Source organism: Thalassophryne amazonica, chromosome 19 (assembly GCF_902500255.1).
Source record: "Thalassophryne amazonica chromosome 19, fThaAma1.1, whole genome shotgun sequence".
Classification (NCBI taxonomy): domain Eukaryota; kingdom Metazoa; phylum Chordata; class Actinopteri; order Batrachoidiformes; family Batrachoididae; genus Thalassophryne; species Thalassophryne amazonica.
The window spans coordinates 12,530,922-12,556,849 of NC_047121.1; the positions used below are offsets into that span (position 1 = coordinate 12,530,922).

The window sequence follows — 25,928 nt, forward strand, 5'->3', positions numbered from 1 at the left end:
TTCTTTTCTCCCCTTCCCGGGGTTTGATGGAACGGTCCCCTGGGGAGGGGGGGTGGTTTGGTTGTTTGTGTTTGTCTTTTTTTGTTTTATGACTAATCAGACTGTGAACATGGTTGGACAAAGGCTGACCGCACAGGTTTAAGAACTCCTGGCCACACCTGTGCTAAGTGACTGACAGAAACAAAGGCAAAGATGCAGCCAGAGGAGAAGACATCAACCATTCTGTTGGAAGACGAATGCAGATACGGTTTCCAGCCATGGCCCCTGGAGGGGGGTGTTTCTCCTGGGCCGGGTTTGTGTGGTCGCCGGGAGGCTTCCCGTGAGGGTGGGGTGCTTTTGTGTGGCTGGGGGGGCCTGGCTGCCTTTTGTTTCTGTTTTCTGTCCTGTCTTTTGTTTTTCCTTCCAGGTGGCTTGCATTTGGGACTGATTGGCTGTGTAGCTGAGTTTATCAGGACCTCACCCTGATCACCTGAGGCTGATCACCTGCGGCTCGTCAGGACTCACAGCTGTGGTGCATCTACAATGGATTGGAACATGGTGGCATTTAAGACTGGAGTACACAGTGTGTATTTGCCAGAGACTCGACCTTGTGACCAGACGGGTGAGATCGTCGTCTCAAGAGCCATCTCATCATCAGTGGATGCAGAGAACATCCAGGTTTGATGCATGGTCTGTGAAAGAGGAGGGTGTGAGGTCTCACGCTCGTCAGCACACTTCCTGAGGTACGTTAGATTTTGTGACTAACATTTATACAGTCAGTAAATGTGGTGTCCCTCACACCTTATTATATTGAGCTGTATGTTGGTCGTTTAAATCAGCTTCCACTGCAGTGGAGTTTTGTGAACAGGGTGTTCTATGCCTGCAGGGTGGGAAGCTGATTTGCAATTAAGCCAGGAAGTGTTTGCTGTTTGTACACCTTTGAGTGGTCTCTCTGTGTGTTGAGTGTGGACTCCCATAATGATTTCTTCTTTCACAGACTCGGTTTGTCGCGGCCACCTGGGGGGTGTCGGCGGGGTCCTTGGGTCCGAACCGGTTCTGGCTCCGGACCGTTAGCGCTGCTGGGAGCGCACCGCAATCCACCACGCCAGACCGCGCACTTTTATATTTTTTCACATCACTGTTATGTTTATTAAACTCTGTTATCCTTTGTACCGTGCTCTGCTTATTTTATACTGGGTCCTTCAAATGCTGGTCGGTTCTCCGGGCTGCGTCCGACACATAACATAAGGTATATCTTATATATTATATTCCAATTCTAAGGTGGAACTATGCCAGTATACAAAGGTATATCTAAATATCTAAAAAGGAAGAGTAAAATAGGAGAGTAGAAAAGAGTAGAGTAGAGCCACGTAGGTGCCTGGTCTTGAGAACCAGGGGTGGTAGGTTAAAAAGCTTTTTTATCCCATGGAACTCTCCCTCCCATGCAAGCAGCTCAAGAAAAAGAAATATATAATACCTATTATACCCCACTCCTCCAATATTTACTTAAATATAATAATATTAAAAAGGGGGGAACAAGAAAAAGTAAAGCATGTAGAAATGTATATGGAGACATAAGTACATATATTTGCAGAAAAAAGAAAAATGGCGGGCGTTTTAATCACCAAACTTGCAGCTGCTAGCGTTACACAGCTTGCTCTTTCTTCTTCTTCCGCTATATTTTTAACACAGTATTCAGTAGCATCGCCCTCGTGTGGGAACACATGTAATTACAGCTGATCATCCCAGTAACCGCTCAAAGTGTTACACATAATATTAAACAAGCATATATATATATATATATATATATATATATATATATATATATATATATATATATATATATATATATATATATATAAAGGTGAATGAGGGCAGCCTATTAGATAATTAATAGCTAATAGGGTAAGCTATGATTGTAGCAGTATAGCTGTATAAACAAAGGCTCAGATATAATATGTAATAGGTTTTGTCTAAGGTTTATGACCTTCTCCCATGCCTCTTTTGGATCATCCAGATGGTCACTGTTGAACTTCAAATGGACCTGGACATGTGCTGGCTTGAGCAGGGGGACCTTGCTCCCCTGCAGGATTTTAAACCATGACAGCATCATGTGTTACTAATGTAATCTTTGTGACTGTGGTCCCAACTCTCTTCAGGTCATTGACCAGGTCCTCCTGTGTGTCCTGATCTTTCTCAGAATCATCCTTACCCCACAAACTGAGATCTTGCATGGAATCCCAGACTGAGGGAGATTGACAGTCATCTTGTGTTTCTTCCACTTTCTAATAAATAATCATAACAGTTTTTTTCTTCTCGCCAAGCTGCTTGCCTGTTGTCCTGTAGTCCATCCCAGCCTTGTGCAGGTCTACAGTTTGTCCCTGATGTTCTTAGACAGCTCTTTGGTCTTGGTTATGGTGGACAGGTTGGAGTGTGATTGATTGAGTGTGTGAACAGGTGTCTTTTATACAGGTAACAAGTTTAAACAGGTGCAATTAATACAGGTAAAGAGTGTAGAATAGGAGGGCTTCTTAAAGAAGAACTAAGGTCTGTGAGAGACAGAATTCTTGCTGGTTGGTAGGGGATCAAAGATTTTAGCACATGCTGTTTTTAACACCACACGATTTTAACACAGATTTTATTTCATGCAATAAAATGCAAATTAATTATTTAAAAATCATACAATGTGATTTTCTGGATTGCTGTTTTTTGTTTTTTTGTTTTTAGATTCTGTCTCTCACGGTTGAAGTGTACCTATGATAAAAATGACAGTCCTCTCCATTCTTTGTAGGTGGGAAAACCTGCAAAGCTGACAGGGGATCAAATACTTATTTGCCCCACTGTAGAATTATTCACAAGCAACAGTGGGCTCTAGTGGCCACCACAACTGTGCGACTAGCAGCAAGGCTTCACAAGCACGTTGGCAGGCGTGTCTGTCGTTATTTTATGTTAGTGTTATTGTGTATGTTAAAAGATGATCAATAACATGTCCTATTCTTGAGGACATTTTTCAGTACAGTGCAGTAATTAAAAAAAGAAAAAGTTCTTCTGTTGTTTAACTGCAGTTGTTGTGATTGTTCCCACCAGACTGCAGAACCAAAGGTCAGTTTAATGCCCTGTCATACCACTTCAGAGGACGCAGGTCAGCAGACCACAGCTACAAAGACGATAAACCAGCCAACAGCGTCCAGGAGAAAAGGTCATCCAGCACAGCACACATTAAATTAAATTGCAGTCAAAATCTGGATCACTATTATTATTTTTATTATTATTGTGGTGGTGTTTTCTTTTTCTGTGAGACCACCATTTTCATGGTTAATATTCATTCATATAAATGAAATCTGTATTTTAAATATTTCTAAAAGCATTAAGTCACTATGTGACCAGAATGTTAGAAAAGTGGTTTCTGTAAAGATTAATATAGAAAAAATAACTTACTTGCTTCATGCAGGAATGTACACTGAACAAAAATATAAATGCAACACTTTTGTTTTTCTTCCATATGGCCTTTTATTGTGGCCAGCCTAAGGCACACCTGTGCAATAATCATGCTGTCTAATCATCATCCTGTTGTGCCGCACCTGTGAGGTGCTCACTAACACAGATATAGACAGATTTGTGAACAATATTTGAGAGAAATAGGTATTTTGTGTATGTAGAAAATGTTGTAGATCTTTGAGTTCAGCTCATGAAACATGGGAGGAAAAACAAAAGTGCTGCAGTTTTGTTCAGTGTATTCATGAGAGATGAGAACTAAATAGATTGGTTAAATAAATCTATTTTAACATTTGGTGTTATTATATTTATTTATTTATTGTGCTGGTCTTTGCAGGACAGTGAAGGAAACTTTGGAAAGTCTTGTAAACGTTACGGTGAACTCCAAACGAAGCACTGAACTTTCAGTCACAGACTTCCACGACTTTGTCTCTGACATGCAGAAGACCATCACAAGTTTACGCAAGCAGGTGAGTATTGGGTCTGCAAGCAAAAACCAAAATGCACACGTGACCTGATGGATTTCACTCTGATTATTAACAGTTTTTGTTGTTGTTGATTGAATAATCAGTTTGTAGGTATAAGTTAAAGTTGTCACAGGTTGTTTTTGGAAGGTGCTTGATTTAGTTCCACAGTTGTACATTAATTTCTTAACTGTGTTCTTGCAGATTATTTTAATATTATTCAAATAAACAGAGAAGACTGCATCCTTGACTGACATCCTTGATCACTGAGGACTTCTAACCTATGTAATAGCGGTTCTGTGGGAGATGAACTCCATGTCTTGTTTGGTTGTACACATCATGAGGTCAAGAGAAGAAGAGAAAAATATATTCCTGCTTTTTATGGAGAGTGTCCGTCTAAACATAAGTTTGTGTTACTGTTTCAATCTGAAAACAGGGAAATCATTTGTAAACTTGGTGCCTATTTGAAAGGGGTTCTGGATTTGTATTGAATTTTGATTTCTAGTGTTTTCCTTTTGCCAAAGTATGAATTTGTTTTTGTTTGTGCTCCATACCATGAGCAGTCTATCTATTAAATTGAAACTGAAATTGAAAAATAGTTTCTGATTATTGTGCTTATGTTCTACTTGAAGAGAAAGGGGACACTCAGAAGCCATGAATAAGCTTGAAGAATTAGCGACAAATGTTTTTAGCAGAAGAAAAAATATATATAAAAATGTGCACAAACTACCTGAGACTAACCCACAGAATAATCCAAGTCTACATTGTCCCCCCTAAAACCTAGTATCCACGTGATCCCATAAGTTTCCAGATGGGCTCCAGATAGAAATTCCCAAGCAAACGGCATCTGAAGCCGCAAAAAGGGGCGGAGCTGAAGCTGGCAGTGTCCTTGCTACTGGTGACATCAATTCACAGGATGGAATATTTCACTGCCTGCTTGCCACGCTGCCGTGGTGAGCCTTGGGATTACAGATTGGGTACAGCTGTGCATCAGTGTTTGGTACAAAGCTAATGCCATCACCTTCCAACAGGGTAACCAGGACGTTGCAGAGCTTAGCAATGACTTGGTTGGGTTCCTGATGATTTCTATTGGTGTTGAAATTTTCAACAGTCCAAAATATTGTTCCCAATCATTCCGATGTACCCGACACTCCAGATGGTGGGCGGCGCGCTCCAGGAATGGCCATGTATGCTTGCAAACGGATTGCTTGTTGGTGATTATCCTGTGAGTTTTCCTTTTTGTAATTTTTTTTCTATCAAGAACCCAACCACAATCTAATGGGGACAGGGGTTTAAAGTCCAGTTTGTTCCAAAGTCGTGTTCGCTGCTAAAACCTTCTCCAGTTTAGAAGCTGAAAAGCAATCAAGCCCCTGATTTTTACCAAATTGGAACTGGACATCCCAAATGAGTGTGTTTCAGACAAATCTGAGGGTGATCATCTTACTTTACGACACTCTAAGATCCTACTCATGACTCGTACTTCATGCCCTTTCAAGCCATCTTCAGGCCAGGTGGCTTGAAGGGGCCCGTGGGCCAACCACAAAACCTCTGGTATTTCTTTGGAGGTCTCTGGCTGTTAATCTGGTATCCCTTTGGGCACTGACTTGTGTTGAGGGTGGGAACCATGGACAAGGTGCTGTGTGGTAGTGCTGCTTTTGCTCTGTGGACTTCAGGGGTGTTGTGGTGCAGTTTGGGGCGTGGGGGGTTGTTATAAATAGAAAAGAGACTACCAAATCACTACTATAATATTTTCACATATTTATTCTAATCAATGTGTCAGAGAGAGTTTGCTTGAAATTAATTATAAAACCCACTTTAAATTTTGAAAGCAGAATTGCCAATATTCCATCTCCCCAAATCTGCAGTTAAAACAGCTAGTTGTTCTAATTTCCAAATCCAGTATTACAACACAAAGGAATACGTCCTAATTTATCTACCGAAGTGATCAAGTTAACGATTAGCAAGTTCAACACCGCGGTGCTGTACCTGCATGGGGTCCACCGTGCTGCCTCGGATGTTTGTTGGAAATGAGATAAAATGTTTTTTTCTTTTTAGTATACACACACGTATTTGGTTTGTTTCTCGTCTGTGGTTCCCGGTTGATAAGGTTAGTTGCTGGAGCTTTGTGGCAGACTTGCTCAAAAAATAAACATCTGCTTTTCTGTGTCTGATTCTCTGCAGATTAAACGACTTGAAGCCCGTCTGAGGCAGACCGACTGCACTGATAGCGAAGGCCGTGAGCGTACAGATGGAGAGCGGTGGAAAAATGATCCCTGCACCACATGTGAATGCTCAGTACGTCCAACACGTCCATCTGTCTGCTGTTCATATGGTTTACGTGTCGACACAGTCAAATGCACGTTTGAGTGTACAGTGCTTTCTTCCACATACTGGCATGTAGGCCATATTTAATCCACTTTGGTCTTCACACTCCTGACCCTGTTCATAAGTACCACATCTGTGCGAGTAGTTAGTCCAGTTTTAAATGTCCCAGTTTGTCGCTTTCACCTCCTCCATCGCCTCCTGGCAGACCTTCATCCTGGCACCAGTGCCGCCCCTCAGTGTGCACCAGCTGCTTCTCTACATTTCATTCTTTACGTCTGCTGCATATTTTCATGCTAACTGCTGGCAGAGGTGATGGCATCCACATTCCAGTCTTGGAATGGATGTCTCTGTTTGTCTTCAATCTTTTTTTCATTCCGCTAAAGACATGAAAATACTGCAAAAAAAACAAACAAAAAAAAAAGCTGTTGAAGATGCATGTGCTTAAAGAGCCTTCTTTCCATCAGGATCTCAGGCTCCACTGTTGTGTAGATGATACACAGTTTTACCAGGGATGCCCGCTTCTGCCACCTGGCAAGGACCACCACCAAATTAAAAAATTGGATGCCATCAAATTTTCTCAAGCTAACATGCAGTAAAAACCCACGGTCATTTTGACATTAACCTTCTTCAGTGTCACATTAAATTGAGCACCAAATCTTTTTTTTACCACCTCAAAAATATCTGCAGACTCATTTCAATTTTCAGTTTATTTTCATTTGTATCTCACCAAATCACAACAAAAGCTGCCTCAAGGCCCTTCACACAAGTAGGGTCTAACCTTACCAACCCCCAAAGCAAGCACACAGGCAACAGTGGTAAGGAAAAACTCTCTTTGATGATATTGAGGAAGAAACTTCAAGCAGACCAGACTCAGACATGTGACCCACTGCTTAGGCCATTCTAACAGTTCCAAGAGTTTTACAAAGTTTCACAAAGCCGAAGGAACAGAAAACAGGAAATCAAACATCATCTGTTGCATCAGCTTCAGGCATGGCATCTTGCAGTCAGTCCAGCATCTCGTGGTCCGTACCCACCAATCCATCCCTCACATTATTTGGCTGAGACCCCCTAGTGTGGATTAATGCCATAGTGTCATGTTCAATTTACCTGTCAAAGCTGCTCAACTAGGGTTGTCATTCGTACCAAGCCCTGGCCATCACCTTCACCCTCACCGCCTTTTTGTCAAGTCCCACATCTCTGATAGCATTCTGCAGAATCTGGATAACTGACAGTGAACCTCTGTTTATCAGAGAAAATGACATTTGTCCAGAGTTGGTTGACCTTATGACCCTCAAATATTAAATTTTCCTCACAGGACTTCTTGCACGAATGCGGACAGTCATCAACATACCGTTCTACCACTCACCTCTCACCCCCTTGTGACAAGAGCGTCATGAGCAGTCCCAGATAATATGACGGATATGTCTTGTGATGGATGTGTAGCAGTAAAGCACGGGTTAATGAGGATTAAGTATCTTGCTCATGGGTCCCTTTGTGTTTTTCCTTTCAACGGATGATCAAACTGATGATCTTCTGATCACTAGCCCGCCTCTGTAATTGCCAGGCCACCGCCTCCCCAAAGGTCCACTTCCTGTTGTGGTCTCATTGCAGTCATCATTCCAGTTGTTTTGTTTCTTTGAGTTTGCGTTAGTCATAACACATGGAAGCATATCCACCACGGTTATGAGGGAACAAAATCAAGCTTTACGTATGCAAAATGATCCTGCCTATATTACACAAAACAATCATGGTTGCAGTTTGGTGGGGGATGGGGGGACATGTACTCTCCCCCACCTTTTCAACCAGGGGGGACAGAATATGGTATGTCCCCCCCACCTTCTGACATATATATGTGTACTTGAAACATGCTATGTCAGTCTTATGTGCAAACCATGTCAGAATAGTATCTTTGTTTCTGCAAGTTTGTATTTTTAGCAGCATTGACTTGTTTACAACACCTGTTTCTTGTTTGTCACATTCGGAATTTTCTGGGACTGCATTTGCCCAGATTTGAAACCAAAAATAGTTGCCTCTAGGGACTAGTGTCTATAAATAAGTATCAATGGACCATATGCTAATTTACTAAATTCTGAAAGTTAGAAAAGGAAATCAGAAAAGCTATCTGGGACCTCAGAAAGCCCATCTGCAATTATTGCTTGATCTCCAAAATCAGTCTATGCAAGTGAAATTATGTTCAGAATGAGTGTTGTCATTAGTGCCACTTCGAAAATTAAATTCATGATAAGTAATTTGTCCTAAACTTATGATTTGTTGTTTTTTCAAACTTACGCAAAAACAAATCTTGAGAAAAAAAATACAGTATGTGAGCCTGTTCTTTCATATTTATGAATACATTTTACCACATTGCAGTTTTTTTTAAATGAAAACTCAACCTATCATTCTTTTTGAGTTCTACACATGTGGTGATACCTTATTTACACCAGGATGTTAATAAAATCAATGCTGGCTATTCTCAGAATAAAGTACTTATATCCACAGTTTCAAATTGCATAAGTCAAATGGTGTCCACTTTATGGTCTTCTCAAAACATTAAAATTACTGTTCTGGATGCTCAGAATGTATCTGAGCTTATCTAGAAACCGTTGGCTTCTGGGGGCCTAAAGCAGTAAGCCCCCGGCCTATGGCCTTCAACCCTGCGGGCCTTGCACTTTGTCCCCCCAATTTCTAGTCCTAAATTGCGCCCTTGAAAACAATACTGAGTGTATGTAGTGTTTTTTGTTGTTGTTGTTGTTGTTGTTTTACACTACACATGCTTTTGATAAAAAACAGGACCAATGTTAAGCCAGTTATATAGTCTATTTGATTTAAAATAATAGTGACAATAAATTGGTTTCAGTTTTTTTTACGCTCTCACTTTTACACATATACCAAGATTAATACCTCTTCAAGCAATGTGGAAGATTCCAGAAATTGATTAAGCTACTTCCAAAAGCTTCTTAGGGTTAGCCTGAGGTTAGCCTGTTAGCCAAGCTTGTCAGTGAGATGTTAACAGTGTTATGAGTTAGCATTTGTAGTAGGTTTTGGTAGTTTGAGGACATTTGGTTGTTAATCTGCAATTAATGAGGAAATATGTGGGTCATAATTTTTAAAGCACAACTGTTATAACACCCACACTTGGGCTCCCAAAAATATGATTTAACTAGAGACATTCATCATGAAATGCCACGTGTGCAATACTATTTTCCATGTAAAGTGCAGTAATATGTATATGTGTGGGGTAGGTATTTGGTTGAACCCTCATGTGTTTGATGTAAACTGGGATACACAGTGGAAAAACTGGAGATTGGCATAATATTTATTTAGAGGATGTGGCCAACAGTGACTATAGAAAGTCGGTAGCCTTCGAACATATGCATCTATTGGTAAGTTTTTAAAAGTAGGTCAAGGTCACCGGCCTTCGAACCCATGCGAAGTACTCCTCCAAGGCATGTACCCACCAAATATGAAGTTTTTGCAAGTAATAGGTGCCGAGATACATTGCAGCAAACAAATTTCAGGCGAAGGATTTGACAGTTGTGACCATTGGTGACCTTGAAAAGTAGGTCAAGGCCACCGACCTTTGAACCCATGCAAAGTACTCCTCCAAGGCATGTACCCATCAAATATGAAGTTTCTGTGAGCAATAGGTGCTGAGCTACGTTGCGGCAAAGGATTTGGAAGTTGTGACCATTGGTGACCTTGGAAAGTAGGTCTAGGTTCCCCGCCTTCAAACCCATGTGACGTACTCCTCCAAAGCATGTACCCACAAAATATGATGTTTCTGCGAGCAATGTTGTGGCGAAGGATTTGACAGTTGTGACCATTGGTGACCTTGAAAAGTAGGTCAAAGTCCCTGGCCTTTGAACCCATGTAAAGTACTCCTCCAAGGCAAATACCCACCAAATATGAAGATTCTGTGAGCAAAAGGTGCCGAGCTACGTTGCGGCAAAGGATATGAGGGTTGTGACCATTGGTGACCTTCAAAAGTAGGTCAAGGTCACTGGCCTTCGAACCCATGCGAAGTACTCCTCCAAGGCATGTGCCCACCATATATGACGTTTCTGCGAGCAATAGGTGCGAAACTACATTGTGGCGAAGGATTTGACAGTTGTGACCACTGGTGACCTTCAGAAGTAGGTCAAGGTCACTGACAAGTGCAGCAATATGTACATGTGTGGGGTAGGTATTTGGTTGAACCCTCATGTGTTTGTTGTAAACTGGGATACACAGTGGAAAAATTGGAGATTTACATTATATTTATTTAGTGGATGTGGCCAACAGTGACCACATCCACTAAATAAAAAGTCGGTAGCCTTCGAACAAATGCAACTATTGGTAATTTTTTAAAGTAGGTCAAGGTCACCGGCCTTCGAACCCATGCGAAGTACTCCTCCAAGGCACCAACCCACCAAATATGAAGTTTTTGCAAGCCATACGTTCCGAGGTACATTGCGGCGAACAAATTTCAGGCGAAGGATTTGACAGTTGTGACCATTGGTGACCTTGAAAAGTAGGTCAAGGCCACCGATCTTCAAACCCATGTAAAGTACTCCTCGAAGGCACGTACCCATCAAATATGAAGTTTCTGTGAGCAATAGGTGCTGAGCTACGTTGCAGCAAAGGATTTGGCAGTTGTGACCATTGGTGACCTTGGAAAGTAGGCCAAGGTCACCGGCCTTCAAACCCATGTGAGGTACTCTTCCAAGGCATGTACCCATCAAATATGAAGTTTCTGTGAGCAATTGGTGCTGAGCTACGTTGCAGCAAAGGATTTGGCAGTTGTGACCATTGGTGACCTTGAAAAGTAGGTCAAGGTCCACGGCCTGCGAACCCATGTGAAGTACTCCTCCAAGGCAAATACCCACCAAATATGAAGTTTTTGCGAGCAATCGGTGCCGAGCTACGTTGCGGCTGAATGACTTGCGGCTGGACAGACGGACGGACGGAAGGATGGACGGACGGACAACCCAGATGCTACATGCCCTGCTTCACGGCGCTTGCGCCGTGAAGCAGGGCATAATAAACACCTGAACGGGGGTTAGCATGTTAGCTGAGCTTGTTGGTGTGCAGGTGTCATTTGTCTGGGCCCGGTCATGAGCAGTCTCACCCATGCGCCGTCTCTTTACTCATGTGGGTTGACCCTGCAGAGACACACACACAGGGACTTTACATAGTGTGCGACGTGTACACTCCAGAAAACACAGTAAATTGTTGAAATTGCAGTGAATCCCAGAAAAAGGAAAAAAAAAACAATTTGTGTAAATCTCAATTTAAAACTAATTCACACGTTTGGCTGAAGGGCTGGATCGTGACTGTGGGTCGGGACTCATGGTTGATGTTCTGTTTGTACCTTAGCACAGAAGAATGTTCTAGTTAAGCCTGTTGTGAGAACAGATGACGTCACGGTAATGTCTACATTTCATTCGGTCTCAAAGGAGATGGTAACCGAGCTGTTGGTCCTCTATGTCCGCAGGATGCCCAGGTGACCTGCTTTGTGGATTCTTGTCCAGCAGCAGAGTGCAAACGACCCGTTAAACTAAAAGGCGTCTGCTGCCCGCTGTGCATCCCGCATGCCCAAGCTGAGGACATCCACCATGAATAACCCTCAGGAGCTGCCGACAGACACTCTGAAAACACACACTCACACACAGACCTCCAGAGAAGGTCCGACTGATGACAGTGTGCTGAGCCGCAGCCACCAAGAGCCTCGATAGGCCCAACAGCCTAATTTTTGTCTTGTTTTTGTATTATTTTTCATTGATCAGGAGAGGAGGTAGGTTTGAGTTGTTGCTCCCTCCAGGGCCAGCAGCCTGAGGCCTGGTTTGAAATCCACCCACATCCACTGGTGGATTAGCGTCTGAACCCGTGGGTGGACGGACAGGAGGACCGTATGATGGACAAACCACTTTTTGCTCAGCAGAGGCTTCTGAAATGTCACCAGTAGCCGCTGCATTTGCTCGACTAACACTTGGCGATGAAATGCAGGTCCAGGTGTGAAGCAGCAAAGGGAAGTACCAATCGAAAGGCAGCAGCCATAGTTTTCGAGAAAAAAAAAAATTCTCAGGTTCGAGATGCCAACAACTGGTGCTATTTTTCCCTTTTTTTTTTTTTTACATAATCACTCCAAACCTTTGAAGTATTTTCCCTTTTTTCACAGTATCAACTTATTTACACTCAGTATATGCGTTTTTATTACAAGTTACAACTGAGAGGATCTTTTTACTCAATCTGAAAGATATTTTATGAATAGAGTTACTTCATCTTTTAATCTAAGGTGCTTTGTATCTTCTTATAAATGTGTACTTTTATCCTCCCTTTTTTCTTGTTTAAAAATGAAGATAATGTGAAGCCCTACAAAATGTTTGCAAAGCAAAATAAATGTCTACTGATGATTGCTCATCTGTCCGTGGACAGTGCGCCAGGTCACGTTTTGGGATCTGTGCTGGCCTGTCCGGAACGTAAGGTGCTCCACTTTGCAGTCCATCCAGCTCACGCACTGTTGTGCTACGTTTTTTTTTTGTTAACATTTTAAAAAGCATCAAAAAGAACATTTTACCACTGTCATTGACTTTTGTCCCAGTATTTTCATCTTTTTTTTAAGCCACATGTACAATTCAGTAAACTGCATAAAAACACGCATGTGATAATGAAAGTGTGTGAATGTTACAAGGTTTCATGTTGTTTAGCCTTTGTTACTGCTACAGTTACCACAGCAGTGTTCTCTGCATGTTTTATTCTCATCTTCAGTCCACGTATGGTTTTACCACTGCTTTCGGCCGTTCTCCTGCGCTCCAGCTCGGGTTTGCACAAGGGCACGTGTGCATTCTTTTGTCAAGCGTCCACTTCATGCTGTCTCATTCCTCCTGCACTCCCTTTTTTCTTTGTGCTTTACTGTCTGCGTGGGTTAAGAAGTCTCCCTTGGCTTGTTTCTTCTCCACATTGGAGGTTTTGAGTTGACATCATGTGGCCAAACCTGTGGAGCGCAGTCTCGCCGCGCCCTCTGACCCTCATTCCGCTGTAATGGAAGCCATATGAGAGGGGAAGTGAAGGTATTGTTGGGTAAACTGGGGTGTCAATCGAAGCAACAATGTGAATGTCAAAAGGGCACAAACACGTCAGATCCTCTGATTTGTGTCTGATGTGCTGCACACAGACAAATGCCACACGTTGGATCCCGCTCACAGTCTGTTTTGGCGTAACACGGGTCGCATGTTTGTCTTCCTGTTTCCCTCTGCTCCTGATTGTGGTGGCGGGCTTCCTCTCCATTGTTTTCTTCATGCAGTAACATCCTGAGAAAGCATCTGTCACTGCACTGAAATGATACACTGTGGAATATTCCAGTCGGGATTCCTGATGGATTATGGCTCGGTCCAGCTGGTATCGTATCACACGTTACAATATACTGAACAGGTTTGTTCATCAGACTGTGTTTACAGATGTGTCTTTTCTTTCCTACGTTACTGCCTTTTTTGTGGCTTCGTCAGTGTTACGGCGTCATCTTTTATTCCATCTTGAGTCTAAATTTGGATTAAAACTGTCAAATGTCCCAAAGTTTGCTTCTGAAGAACCCTCACTCCTTTTGTTGCCACTGATTTTATTCGACCTTTGTTCCCTTCTTTAATTACCACTTTGAAAAACAATCTCCCAGGAATGCACTGCTCTGCAAGACTGAACATTCCTCACATGCACTGTGCCTCCACCAGTGTTCTGTGGGGGTTTAGAACCCATCTTTATCAATTGTGTTGTACGTTTGCCAAAGCATGGTTTGCACTGTAATCTCTACAGCCTCTCAACAGTAATAAAAAAGTGACACTTTTGAATTATGATCGCACATTTCTGTGGCTTTTCATTTCTAGCTTTTTTTTTCTCTGATCAGATTTTGCTTGCATTTTGTTCAGTGTTTCTTTAATGGTTCAGTTGACTGGGCTGCTCTCTGGGACATTCTGGGAAGGAGTCCCCATGAAGTTCTTGGACATCATAGAGAGCCTATGATGTGAGTAATGTGAGTCCTGTGCTGCTGAATGAGGACAAAAATGCAGAATTTTCCAAAGTGAATTCTGGCATTCATCAAGGATGCGTTCGGGTTCCACTGTTGAAGGCTTTCAAACACTGGATGTTGGACAGGATTATGAAGTCCAGCAACTTAGGTGCATTGTTGATGACATTGAGGGTGATGCTGCGGTCATTGCGTAATCGCACTTGAGCAACTGAGTGAGGAGTCAGGAATGTTTGCCTTTGCGATTGTCTGAGATCAGAACTCAGATGCAGGCTTTCAGTGACTTCCTAAACTCAGTATCTGATTGTGGTAAAGGTATTGTGATGTTCATGTCTGATTCTTCAGTCCTATGCCTGAAAAGACCTTATGGAGTCATGACGTTGCTGGGCACAGGTGATGAAGGTCTAGGTCTTGACCCTGGTGTTCCTGTACACACTACATGAAGACACAGTCTGATACTACTACACAATTCAAATATATATATGTGTGTATATATATATATATACATATATATATATATATATACATATATATATATATATATATATATATATATATATATATATATATATATATATATATATATATATATATATATATATATATGTGTGTGTGTGTAGGCTCTCAGTTGTCCAGGTGGTTTCCATAGTAGAGAAGCTTGAATGTCAACTGGACTGTGTTGGACTGCTTGACGTGAGGACGTTTCGGTCAAATCGCAGAAGCTTCCTCAGCAGGCATACTACAGACTGTACCCTGGGGACGCCACTCCATGCATCTATGGCCTGCCCAAAATCCACAAACAGGACGTGCCACTCAGGCCTATTGTATGTAGCACAGATTCCATCACGTACAATTTGGCCAAACACCTCAAGTGGATCTTTGCTCCTCTAGTGGGTAACTCAGACCACCATGTGGAGAACACACAAGATTTTGTGAACAAGATCAAGGAACTGCAGCTGGAGGCAGATGAAACTATGGTGTCATTTGATGTGACATCGTTGTTCACCTGCATCCCCACCGCTGAGGCCGTCTCAGCTGTGAGGCAGAGGCTGCTGGAGGATGTGTCTCCACTTTTAAGGACCAAACTCACACCAGACCACATCTGCCAACTCTTGGAGTTCTGTCTCAACACCACGTATTTCCTGTTTAGGGGGAATTACTACAGGCAGATCAATGGTTATGCGATGGGGTCTCCGGTATCACCCATTGTGGTCAATCTGTACATGGAGCGAGTGGAGAAGAAAGCCTTGACGTCTTTCACGGGCGTCCCTCCCAGTCACTGGTTCAGATATGTCGATGACACATGGGTTAAAATCAAGCAACAGGAGGTTGAGGACTTTACAGAACACATCAACTCAGTGGACTCCAATATCAAGTTCACACATGAGGATGCCAGAAACAACCATTTAGCCTTCTTGGACTGTGATGTTACGATTGGAGAGAACAGGCAGCTCCAGACAGGGGTTTACAGAAAACCCACTCATACTGACCAATATCTGCTCTTTGGCTCAAACCACCCCCTTGAACACAAGCTTGGGGTGATCAGGACTCTTCAACACAGAGCCCTACAGGTGCCCACAACTGCAGAGGGAAGGGCTAAAGAACAACAACTTGTCCGGAAATCCCTCACAGTATGTGGGTACCCCCGATGGTCCCTGGACAAAGTGCAGAAGTCCCAGAGAACAAAGAGACCAGATAGACAGGAGACAGAGACAAGAAGAAGAGGAGTGTCTCTCCCTTATTTAGCAGGAGGAGGGGAAAAACTACAGAGGATCTTCAGACAGCACAAAATCCAGTTTACTTTAAACCAGTTAACACCTTGAGACAGAAATTAGTTCACCCTAAGGACAGGATCCATAGTTACAAACAAAGCAATGTAGTGTATTCTATCAGATGTCAGGAAAACTGCAACAAACACTACATAGGTGAGACTAAGCAACCTTTACACAAAAGGTTATACCAGCACCGCAGAGAAGGCGCCAGTGGACCTCAGTCTCCAGTTTATCTCCACCTTAAAAACACTAACCACACATTTGAGGACAAGGAAGTTAAAATCTTAGCCAGAGAGAAGAAATGGTTTGAGAGAGGGGTCAAGGAGGCATTCTATGTGAAACAGATGAAACCCAGCCTTAACCGGGGAGGGGGTCTGAGACACGCTTTGTCCCCTGTTTATAATGGGGTACTCAGGTCAAAGCAATTTCAGTCTTTTGTTCATGGTAATGAGACATTCACATCATCAGGAGAGTTGTCAAGGGAGCCATCAGGAGAGGCATCCATCCCATGTCATTAGGAGGGTGCTAACTAGAACACAATAGTTGTTAATTAGAGCTATTGTTTAGTCACTAGCCTATAGCAGTCTGCCTCTCAGTAGGAGGGGTCTGGTTAGGTTTAAAACTCCAGCTTTTGTGGCTTCTGTTTATTCTTCTCTACAAGAGTCAAGACAGAAGTCAGACTACCAGAGCAAGAATTTTAGCTGAGGAAACTGCGATTTGAAGCGAAACGTCCTCACGTCAAGCAACCCAGTCCAGTCCATGCCTATCTCGGCTTTCAATGCTTACCAGTCCAGTTAAGTATCAGAGAAATTGTGGAGAGCTGGGCATGTCCTAACTTGTCCCATGACACGCCGAAACGGAGGTGTTCCTTTGTCTCGCTCAAACAGCGAATCGGTCGTTACGCACGAAGCCTCCGCGCGGCTTTCCATGACAAAATCTCTTGTTAAAAGTGAAATCTGCCGGAAAATGGCTGATGTCCAGCTCTTGTAATAACCAGAGAAAGTGCACACAACGGTCTCGTATCCACAGAGCCATCAGCTTAGAAATGATCTGGCATTTTCTGCCTCGTCGTTGCAGCTCGAAGCACGGCGTGCCATGCGCCATTGTGGGCCATCCTTAAAGCTGTAGTAACAGTCCTTAATCTCTGTGAAGCCCGTAAAATTTTCACCGAAAAACAACCGAATCTTTGAAATGGTTTCCAGCTGGTTGTCTGGCAGAGCTCCTGAAAAAATGGAACAAAGCGGCAGTAGCTCAGCTGTTTGCTGAGAATGAAAATCCGACGAGGGGGCGGGACCACTCCTTCCACAAGGCGTGCTCACAGGCGAATGACGTCACCGACAGGCATGGAAAAACACGCATGCGCACGAGGGTTCAAGCTTGTCTGATGTAAAAACATATGAATGAAATCCATATAGATTTTGAAAAACATAAAAAGGTACGATACTTTATTGACAGACCTCGCATGTATATATATATATATATATATATATATATATATATATATATATATATATATATATATATATATATATATATATATATATATCAAAGCTCTCGATTTACCGATCGATCTACTTTCCGATCCTCACCTATGGTCATGAGATTTGGCTTATGACCGAAAGAACGAGATCACGTGTACAAGCGGCCGAGATAAGTTTCCTCCGCAGGGTGGCTGGGCACTCCCTTAGAGATAGGGTGAGGAGCTCGGTCACTCGGGAGGAGCTCAGAGTCGAGCCGCTGCTCCTCCACATCGAAAGGAGTCAGTTGAGGTGACTCGGCATCTTTTCTGGATGCCCCCTGGACGCCTCGCTGGAGAGGTGTTCCGGGCACGTCCCATTGGGAGGAGGCCCTGGGGAAGACCCAGGACACGCTGGAGGGACTACATCTCTCGGCTGGCTTGGGAACGCCTTGGGGTTCCCCTGGAGGAGCTGGGGGAGGTGTGTGTGGATGGGGAGGTCTGGGCGGCTTTGCTTGAGCTGCTGCCCCCGCGACCCGACTCCGGATAAAGCGGAAGAAAATGGATGGATGGATATATATATATATATATATACGAGGTCAGTTAGAAAAGTATTGGACCTTTTTATTTTTTCAAAAACCTGATGGATTTGAATCACGTGTGCTTGCATGAGCCAACCTTGAACCTTCGTGCGCATGCGTGAGTTTTTTCACGCCTGTCGATTGTGTCATTTGCTTGTAAGCAGCCTTTGTGTGAGGATGGGTTGAGTCTCTCGTCGGATTTTCTTTGCAAGGAAATGGCGGAACAACTGGAGCAGCGCGACTGCATCAAATTTTGCCAGAAACTGGGCAACAGCCAGGTGGAAACCATTCGGATTATTCAGACGGCTTTCGGTGACGATGCTATGAGCATCACACAGATTAAGGAGCGGTACAGCCGGTTTAAAGACGGCCACACAATGGTGGAGAGCGAGCCACGCTCCGGTCAGCCATCAACATGCAGAAATGACCAGATCATTCCAAAGTGAATGCTGTGGGACTGTCGTGTGACTATCCAAAAAACTGCGGAAGAGGTGGACGTCAGCACTTTTTCAGCACATTCCACTGTGACAGAAGATTTTGCCATGAAAAGAGTTCCAGAGAAATTGATGCCGATGGCTTGGGCACGAAGCTGATGGCGGAGCAAAAGCGCCTCCGTGTTGAAGTCTCACAGGACATACTGTGACATGCCCAGCTCTTCCACAATTTCTCAGATAGTCACACGACTGAAAATCCACCGAAGCTGTCTGAATCTTCCGAATGGTTTTTAAAAAAAATAAAAAGGTCCGATACTTTTCTAACAGATCTCGTATATATGTATGTGTATATATCCTGTAACTGACTGGAAGCCAGTGCAGAGAGGCCAGTACAGGAGTTATGTGGTCCCGCTTTCTGGTGCCTGTAAGCAACTGTGCTGCAGCATTTTGGACCAATTGCAGATGATGAATGGACGTTTGATCTAGCCCACAGTACAGGGAGTTACAATAGTCCAAACGACAGGTGATAAAAGCAGGAATCACTCTCTCTCGCCCGAGGCAGATAAGGTTTAACTTTACCCAGGAGACGAAGCTGAAAGAAGCTAGACTTGATTACAGCAAATTAACTCTGAGTTAATTTGCATTTCAAATTTAAAAGAACTGTCAAAGATGACAGCAAGATTCCTTACAGATGGGTGGCAGTGGTTACTCAGCAAGCCCAGAGCAGTGGCATGAAATGAGTTCCCAGATACCACAATCTCGGTCTGCAAAGCAGTGAAAAATATATTTTCTAAAAACTGACCAGAGTGGCAGCATATACAGAGAAAACAGTAAAGGGCCCAAAATGGAACCCTGTGGTACTCCGCATTTAAGTGGGGCAACATCAGACGAATAAGGGCCAAGACGCACAGCAAACGACCGATTTTCCAAATAGGATGTAAACCAACGTAAGGCAGTGCCTTTAATGCCAAAATGGTTTTCAAGGCGCAACAGCAGAATTTCATGGTCAACTGTGTCAAACACTGCTCTTAAATCTAAAAGAATTGAAACAGAATGACCAGAATCAACAGTTAAAATTAAGTTGTTAAAACTCTTAAAAGTGCAGTTTCGGTGCTATGACGCAACTTGAAATCAGATTGAAATTTTTCAAGAATGCCATTAACCTCCAAATAAGTTTGAATTTGTTTAAAAACAAAATTCTCCAATATTTTGGACAGAAAAGGCAACTTCGAAATTGGCCTATAATTTGCAAGGACTTCAGAGTCCAAATTTTGCTTTTTAAGCAAGGCCTGAACAACTGCATGCTTAAAAGAACTAGGGACGCAGCCAGATGTCAGCGATAGATTCATGATCTTCACTAAATAAGGCCCAACCACATCAAATGCATGTTTGAGCAGTTTGGGAGGAAGACAATCAAGTGGACAGTTAGAGGGTCAGAGCTTTTGCACAGCAACAGACAGGTCACTGAGAGTAATTTGTACAAAATGCTCAAAAGCTGTAGAACAGACTATGTTCATGGAGGGATTGGCCTCAGAAAAGGCAGAGGTTGAAGCCCTGATGGCAGATATTTTATAAATAAAAAAGTTAAGAGAGCTATCACACAAAGTTTGAGAGTGAGCAACACTGTTTAACTTCACAGGATTCACTAATTTGTTTAAAACATTAAACAGGACCTGGGGTCTCTTAGTATTTGACATAATTAAGTTTGACAAGTAATCAGCTTTTGGAGATTTGACTGTTCTCTGATAATTTGACAAACAGTCCCTTAAAATGTCCAACGACACACGAACCTTGTCCTTTTTCCACCTCTTTTCAGCCCTTCTACATTCTCGCCGAAGTGCACGAGTGGTGTCATTTAACCAAGGCTCAGCTGCAGACTTAGCCTTTTGGATTTTCAAAGGCGCAAGCAGATCTAAAATAGAGATGCAAATATATATATATATATATATATACACTCAACAAAAATATAAACGCACCACTTTTGGTTTTGCTCCCATTTTGTTGAGATGAACTCAAAGATCTAAAACTTTTTCCACATACACAATATCACCATTTCCCTCAAATATTGTTCACAAACCAGTCTAAATCTGTGATAGTGAGCACTTCTCCTTTGCTGAGATAATCCATCCCACCTCACAGGTGTGCCATATCAAGATGCTGATTAGACACCATGATTAGCGCACAGGTGTGCCTTAGACTGCCCACAATAAAAGGCCACTCTGAAAGGTGCAGTTTTGTTTTATTGGGGGGGGGGGGGGATACCAGTCAGTATCTGGTGTGACCACCATTTGCCTCATGCAGTGCAACACATCTCCTTCGCATAGAGTTGATCAGGTTGTCAATTGTGGCCTGTGGAATGTTGGTCCACTCCTCTTCAATGGCTGTGCGAAGTTGCTGGATATTGGCAGGAACTGGTACACGCTGTCGTATACGCCAGTCCAGAGCATCCCAAACATGCTCAATGGGTGACATGTCCGGTGAGTATGCCGGCCATGCAAGAACTGGGACATTTTCAGCTTCCAAGAATTGTGTACAGATCCTTGCAACATGGGGCCGTGCATTATCCTGCTGCAACATGAGGTGATGTTCTTGGATGTATGGCACAACATTGGGCCTCAGGATCTCGTCACGGTATCTCTGTGCATTCAAAATGCCATCCATGCCTGTGTTCTTCGTCCATAACAGACGCCTGCCCATACCATAACCCCACCGCCACCATGGGCCACTCGATCCACAACATTGACATCAGAAAACCGCTCACCCTCATGACGCCACACACGCTGTCTGCCATCTGCCCTGGACAGTGTGAACCGGGATTCATCCATGAAGAGAACACCTCTCCAACGTGCCAAACGCCAGCGAATGTGAGCATGTGCCCACTCGAGTCGGTTACGACGACGAACTGGAGTCAGGTCGAGACCCCGATGAGGACAACGAGCATGCAGATGAGCTTCCCTGAGACGGTTTCTGACAGTTTGTGCAGAAATTCTTTGGTTATGCAAACCGATTGTTTCAGCAGCTGTCCGAGTGGCTGGTCTCAGACGATCTTGGAGGTGAACATGCTGGATGTGGAGGTCCTGGGCTGGTGTGGTTACACGTGGTCTGTGGTTGTGAGGCTGGTTGGATTTACTGCCAAATTCTCTGAAACGCCTTTGGAGACGGCTTATGGTAGAGAAATGAACATTCAATACACGAGCAACAGCTCTGGTTGACATTCCTGCTGTCAGCATGCCAATTGCACGCTCCCTCAAATCTTGCGACATCTGTGGCATTGTGCTGTGTGATAAAACTGCACCTTTCTGAGTGGCCTTTTATTGTGGGCAGTCTAAGGCACACCTGTGCACTAATCATGGTGTCTAATCAGCATCTTGATATGGCACACCTGTGAGGTGGGATGGATTATCTCAGCAAAGGAGAAGTGCTCACTATCACAGATTTAGACTGGTTTGTGAACAATATTTGAGGGAAATGGTGATATTGTGTATGTGGAAAAAGTTTTAGATCTTTGAGTTCATCTCATACAAAATGGGAGCAAAACCAAAAGTGTTGCGTTTATATTTTTGTTGAGTATATATATATATACAAAGAATGGAGAGGTTTGTAATTTTTATCACAAGTACACTTCAACTGTGAGAGAAAGAATCTAAAAAAAATTTAGTAAATCACTTTGTATGATTTTTATATGATTACTTTGCATTTTAATGCATGAAATAAGTATTTGATCACCTACCAACCAGCAAGAATTCTGGCTCACACAGACCTGTTAGTTTGGTTTTAAGAAGCCCTCCTTTTCTGCACTCTTTACCTGTATTAATTGCACCTGTTTGAACTTGTTACCTGTATAAAAGACACCTGTTCACACACTCAATCACACTCCAACCTGTCCACCATGGCCAAGACCAAAGAGCTGTCTTAAGGACACCAGGGACAAAAGACCTGCATAAGTCTGGAATGGACTACGACACAAGCAGCTTGGTGAGAAGGTAACAACTGTTAGCGTAATTATTAGAAAATGGAAGAAATAAAAGAAGACTGCCAATCTTCCTCATTCTGGGGCTCCGTGCAAGATCTCACCTTGTGGGGTCAGGATGATTCTGAGAAAGCTCAGAACTACATGGAATGACCAGTGTTGTATAGTAACGAACTAAAAATACTTCACTACTGTACTTAAGTCCGTTTTGGGAGACTTTGTACTTTACTTGAGTTTTTTAATTCAGCTTACTTTCACTTTTACTTCACTACATTTCCGACCTTAATTGCATACTTCTACTCTGATACATTTTCTATGTGCCATGCCGTTACTCGTTACAAAACACACACACACGAAAAAAGTCGTGTTTTCACCCAGAGACACCACTGATTACTAGTGATTGCAACGAAGTCAGGCCGATTTGCAGTTGCGCACTTGGGGGGTGTTTGTCAGGAAAATAATTGCTCTACATTGATTACAGACCTGCAGCGGGTCTGTAATCAACTTTTCTGCAGCGCGGCTTTGCTTTGCACCTTGAACCAATTGAAGCAGTGATTTGCAGGTCGAAGCAGTGCTTCGATCTATGATTCATGGATTGATTGCTTTATTTCGCTTTATCCTAATTTTTTCCAGCTAAAACCCTGAAGAGCATATGTCTGTGAGTAATATTTAATATTTTTATGTTAAACCGACCTATTATGGTCTTCTGAAACAGTTGATAGATGTATTTTATAACTTAAAAATGGGACCGATGCTAACGCGTTAGCATGTCTATGGCATTTTAAATGTTAAAGTTTGCATTAAGCTGTTCGCATCAGCACATTTGTGTTGCTTTGTTTTCTGTATAATTAATGGCTCAGCGTTCGTTGTCGTAAAAGAGTGAAATTGTAATTTTTTTTATTTATTTTTATTCATATAGCAACAGCAGTCTACATAATAGACAATAATAGTCAATAATAGACTAATAAGGTTACAATACAATTTTAGAGAAAGAGACAAAAAGAACCTATGAGACAAAACACAACAGAAAAGATAAAACCATGTAACAATGAAAATAAATAAATACATATAGAAATAAATGTTTCCTGTGAACACCTAGTGAGTAGCCTCCTCTCGTTTAGGTTTTGAAACCTTGTTTCTGAAGTGTTTTTGTGTGATGTGCACAATTTTCAGTATTTTGACTAATACGAGCCATTTACAAGCCCAGATAAACTTTTATTAAAAAAAAAAAATCAGTCTGTTTTTGATTATTAACATGTACTTTCACTTTCAATACTTGAGTACATTTATTGAGTACATTTGTCATACTTAAGTACAATAAATACTAGATACTTTAAGACTTTTACTTGAGTAGCATTTCAATCAATGAGTTGAACTTCTACCAAAGTCATTTTTTTAATGGGTATCTGTACTTTTACTTAAGTGTGATTTTCCAGTACTTTATACAAAACTGGGGATGACCTGCTCAATGACCTGAAGAGAGGTGGGACCACAGTTGCAAAGATTGCATTAGTAACACACAACACCATCATGGTTTAAAATCCTGCAGGGCAGCAAGGTCCCCCTGCTCACGCCAGCACATGTCCAGGCCCATTTGAAGTTAACCAGTGACCATCTGAATGATCCAGAGGAGGCATGGGAGAAGGTCAGATGGGTGGTCAGATGAGACCAAAATAGAGCTTTTTGGTATCAACTCCACTCGTCATGTTTGAAGGATGAGAACAACCCCAAGAACACTGTCCCAACCCCAAAGCATGGGGGTGGAACATTGAAGATGGGTCGTGGCTGGGTCTTCCAGCATGACAATGACCCCAAACACACAGCCAGGGCAACTAGGGACTGGCTCTGTAAGAAGCATTTCAAGGTCCCCGGAGTGGCCTACTCAGTCTCCAGACCTGAACTCGATAGAAAACCTTTGGAGGGACCTGAAACCTGAACGATCTGGAGTAGATCTGTATGGAGGCGTGAACCAAAATCCCTGTTGGAGTGTGCAAACTTGGTCAAGAACTACAGGAAATGTCTGACCTCAGTAATTGCAAACAAAGGTTTATGTACCAAATATTAAGGTCTGTTTTTCTATTGGATGAAATACTAGGTCTGTCAAAGTATAGGTCCTTTTTATTTTTTTCAAAAACTATATGGATTTCATTCATATGTTTTTACGTCAGACATGCTTGAACCCTCGTGCGCATGCGTGAGTTTTTCCACGCCTGTCGGTGATGTCATTCGCCTGTGAGCACTCCTTGTGGGAGGAGTCGTCCAGCCCCTCGTCGGAATTCCTTTGTCTGAGAAGTTGCTGAGAGACTGGCGCTTTGTTTGATCAAAATTTTTTCTAAACCTGTGAGACCCATCGAAGTGGACACGGTTCGAAAAATTAAGCTGGTTTTCAGTGAAAATTTTAACAGCTGATGAGAGATTTTGAGGCGCCGTCAGCCTGTTTCAAGCTGAAAACCTCCAAATTTCAGGCTCTATTGATCCAGGACGTCGTGAGAGAACAGAAGTTTCAGAAGAAGTTGGTTTCAGCATTTTTCCGGATATTGCACTGTTAAAGGAGATTTTCTTAATGAAAGACGTGCGGACGGGTCCGCGCGTCGGGACGCAGCCGGCGCGGTGCAGCGGCACAGGAAAACACCTCCGTGTTGGTAACCATTTGTAAAATCCAGGCGGCTTTTGATGGCTTTCAGTGACGTCGACGTCCTGGATCAATAGAGCCTGAAATGTGGAGGTTTTCAGCTTGAAACAGGCTGACGACGGCGCCTGGGAGCGCTGCGCGACGTCCCGTTCCATAGGAAGTCCCTAAAGCGACAGTATCACCTCAAAATCTCTCATCAGCCGTTAAAATTTTCACCGAAAACCAGTTTAATTTTTTGAATCGTGTCCACTTCGATGTGCCTCACAGGTTTAGAAAAAATTTTGATCAAATAAAGTGCCAGTCTCTCAGCAACTTCTCAGACAAAGGAATTGTCTTTTTGTTTTTGAAAAAAATAAAAAGGACCGATACTTTATTGAAAGACCTCGTACTTATTTCATGCAATAACACGCAAAGTAATGATTTAAAAATCATACAATGTGTTTTTCCAATTTTTTTTTTTTTTTTTTTTTTTAGATTCTTTCTCTCACAGTTGAAGTGTACCTAGGATAAACATTACAGGCCTCTCCATTCCTTGTAGGTGGAAAAGATCAACAGTGCATCAAATACTTATTTAACTATGACTCTCTTAAGGTAGCCAAATGCCTCATCATCTAATTAGTGACGAGCATGAATGGATGAACGTGTGTGTGCGTGTATACACACACGTATATATTTAAGTTCTACATACGAGGTCTGTTAGAAAAGTAACGGACCTTTTTATTTTTTGCAATAACCTTATGGATTTGAATCGTGTGATTGCATCAGCCAAGCTTGAACCTTTGTGCGCATGCGTGAGTTTTTTTCACGCCTGTCGGTTGCGTCAT

General features: G+C 42.7%; 1 protein-coding gene across 1 annotated transcript in view; it reads left to right on the plus strand.

Annotated features, from left to right (window-relative positions):
• The window catches only part of LOC117501062 (peroxidasin homolog), a 187,364-nt gene extending 173,281 nt beyond the window's left edge, over window positions 1–14,083 (plus strand). Inside the window, exons 20-23 of the mRNA XM_034159863.1 lie at window positions 3,067–3,178; window positions 3,812–3,944; window positions 6,120–6,233; window positions 11,737–14,083. Coding sequence (XP_034015754.1) covers window positions 3,067–3,178; window positions 3,812–3,944; window positions 6,120–6,233; window positions 11,737–11,865 — 488 coding nt within the window. The 3' untranslated portion in view covers window positions 11,866–14,083. The remainder of the gene's footprint in view (window positions 1–3,066; window positions 3,179–3,811; window positions 3,945–6,119; window positions 6,234–11,736) is intronic.
• Window positions 14,084–25,928: the final 11,845 nt, after the last annotated feature.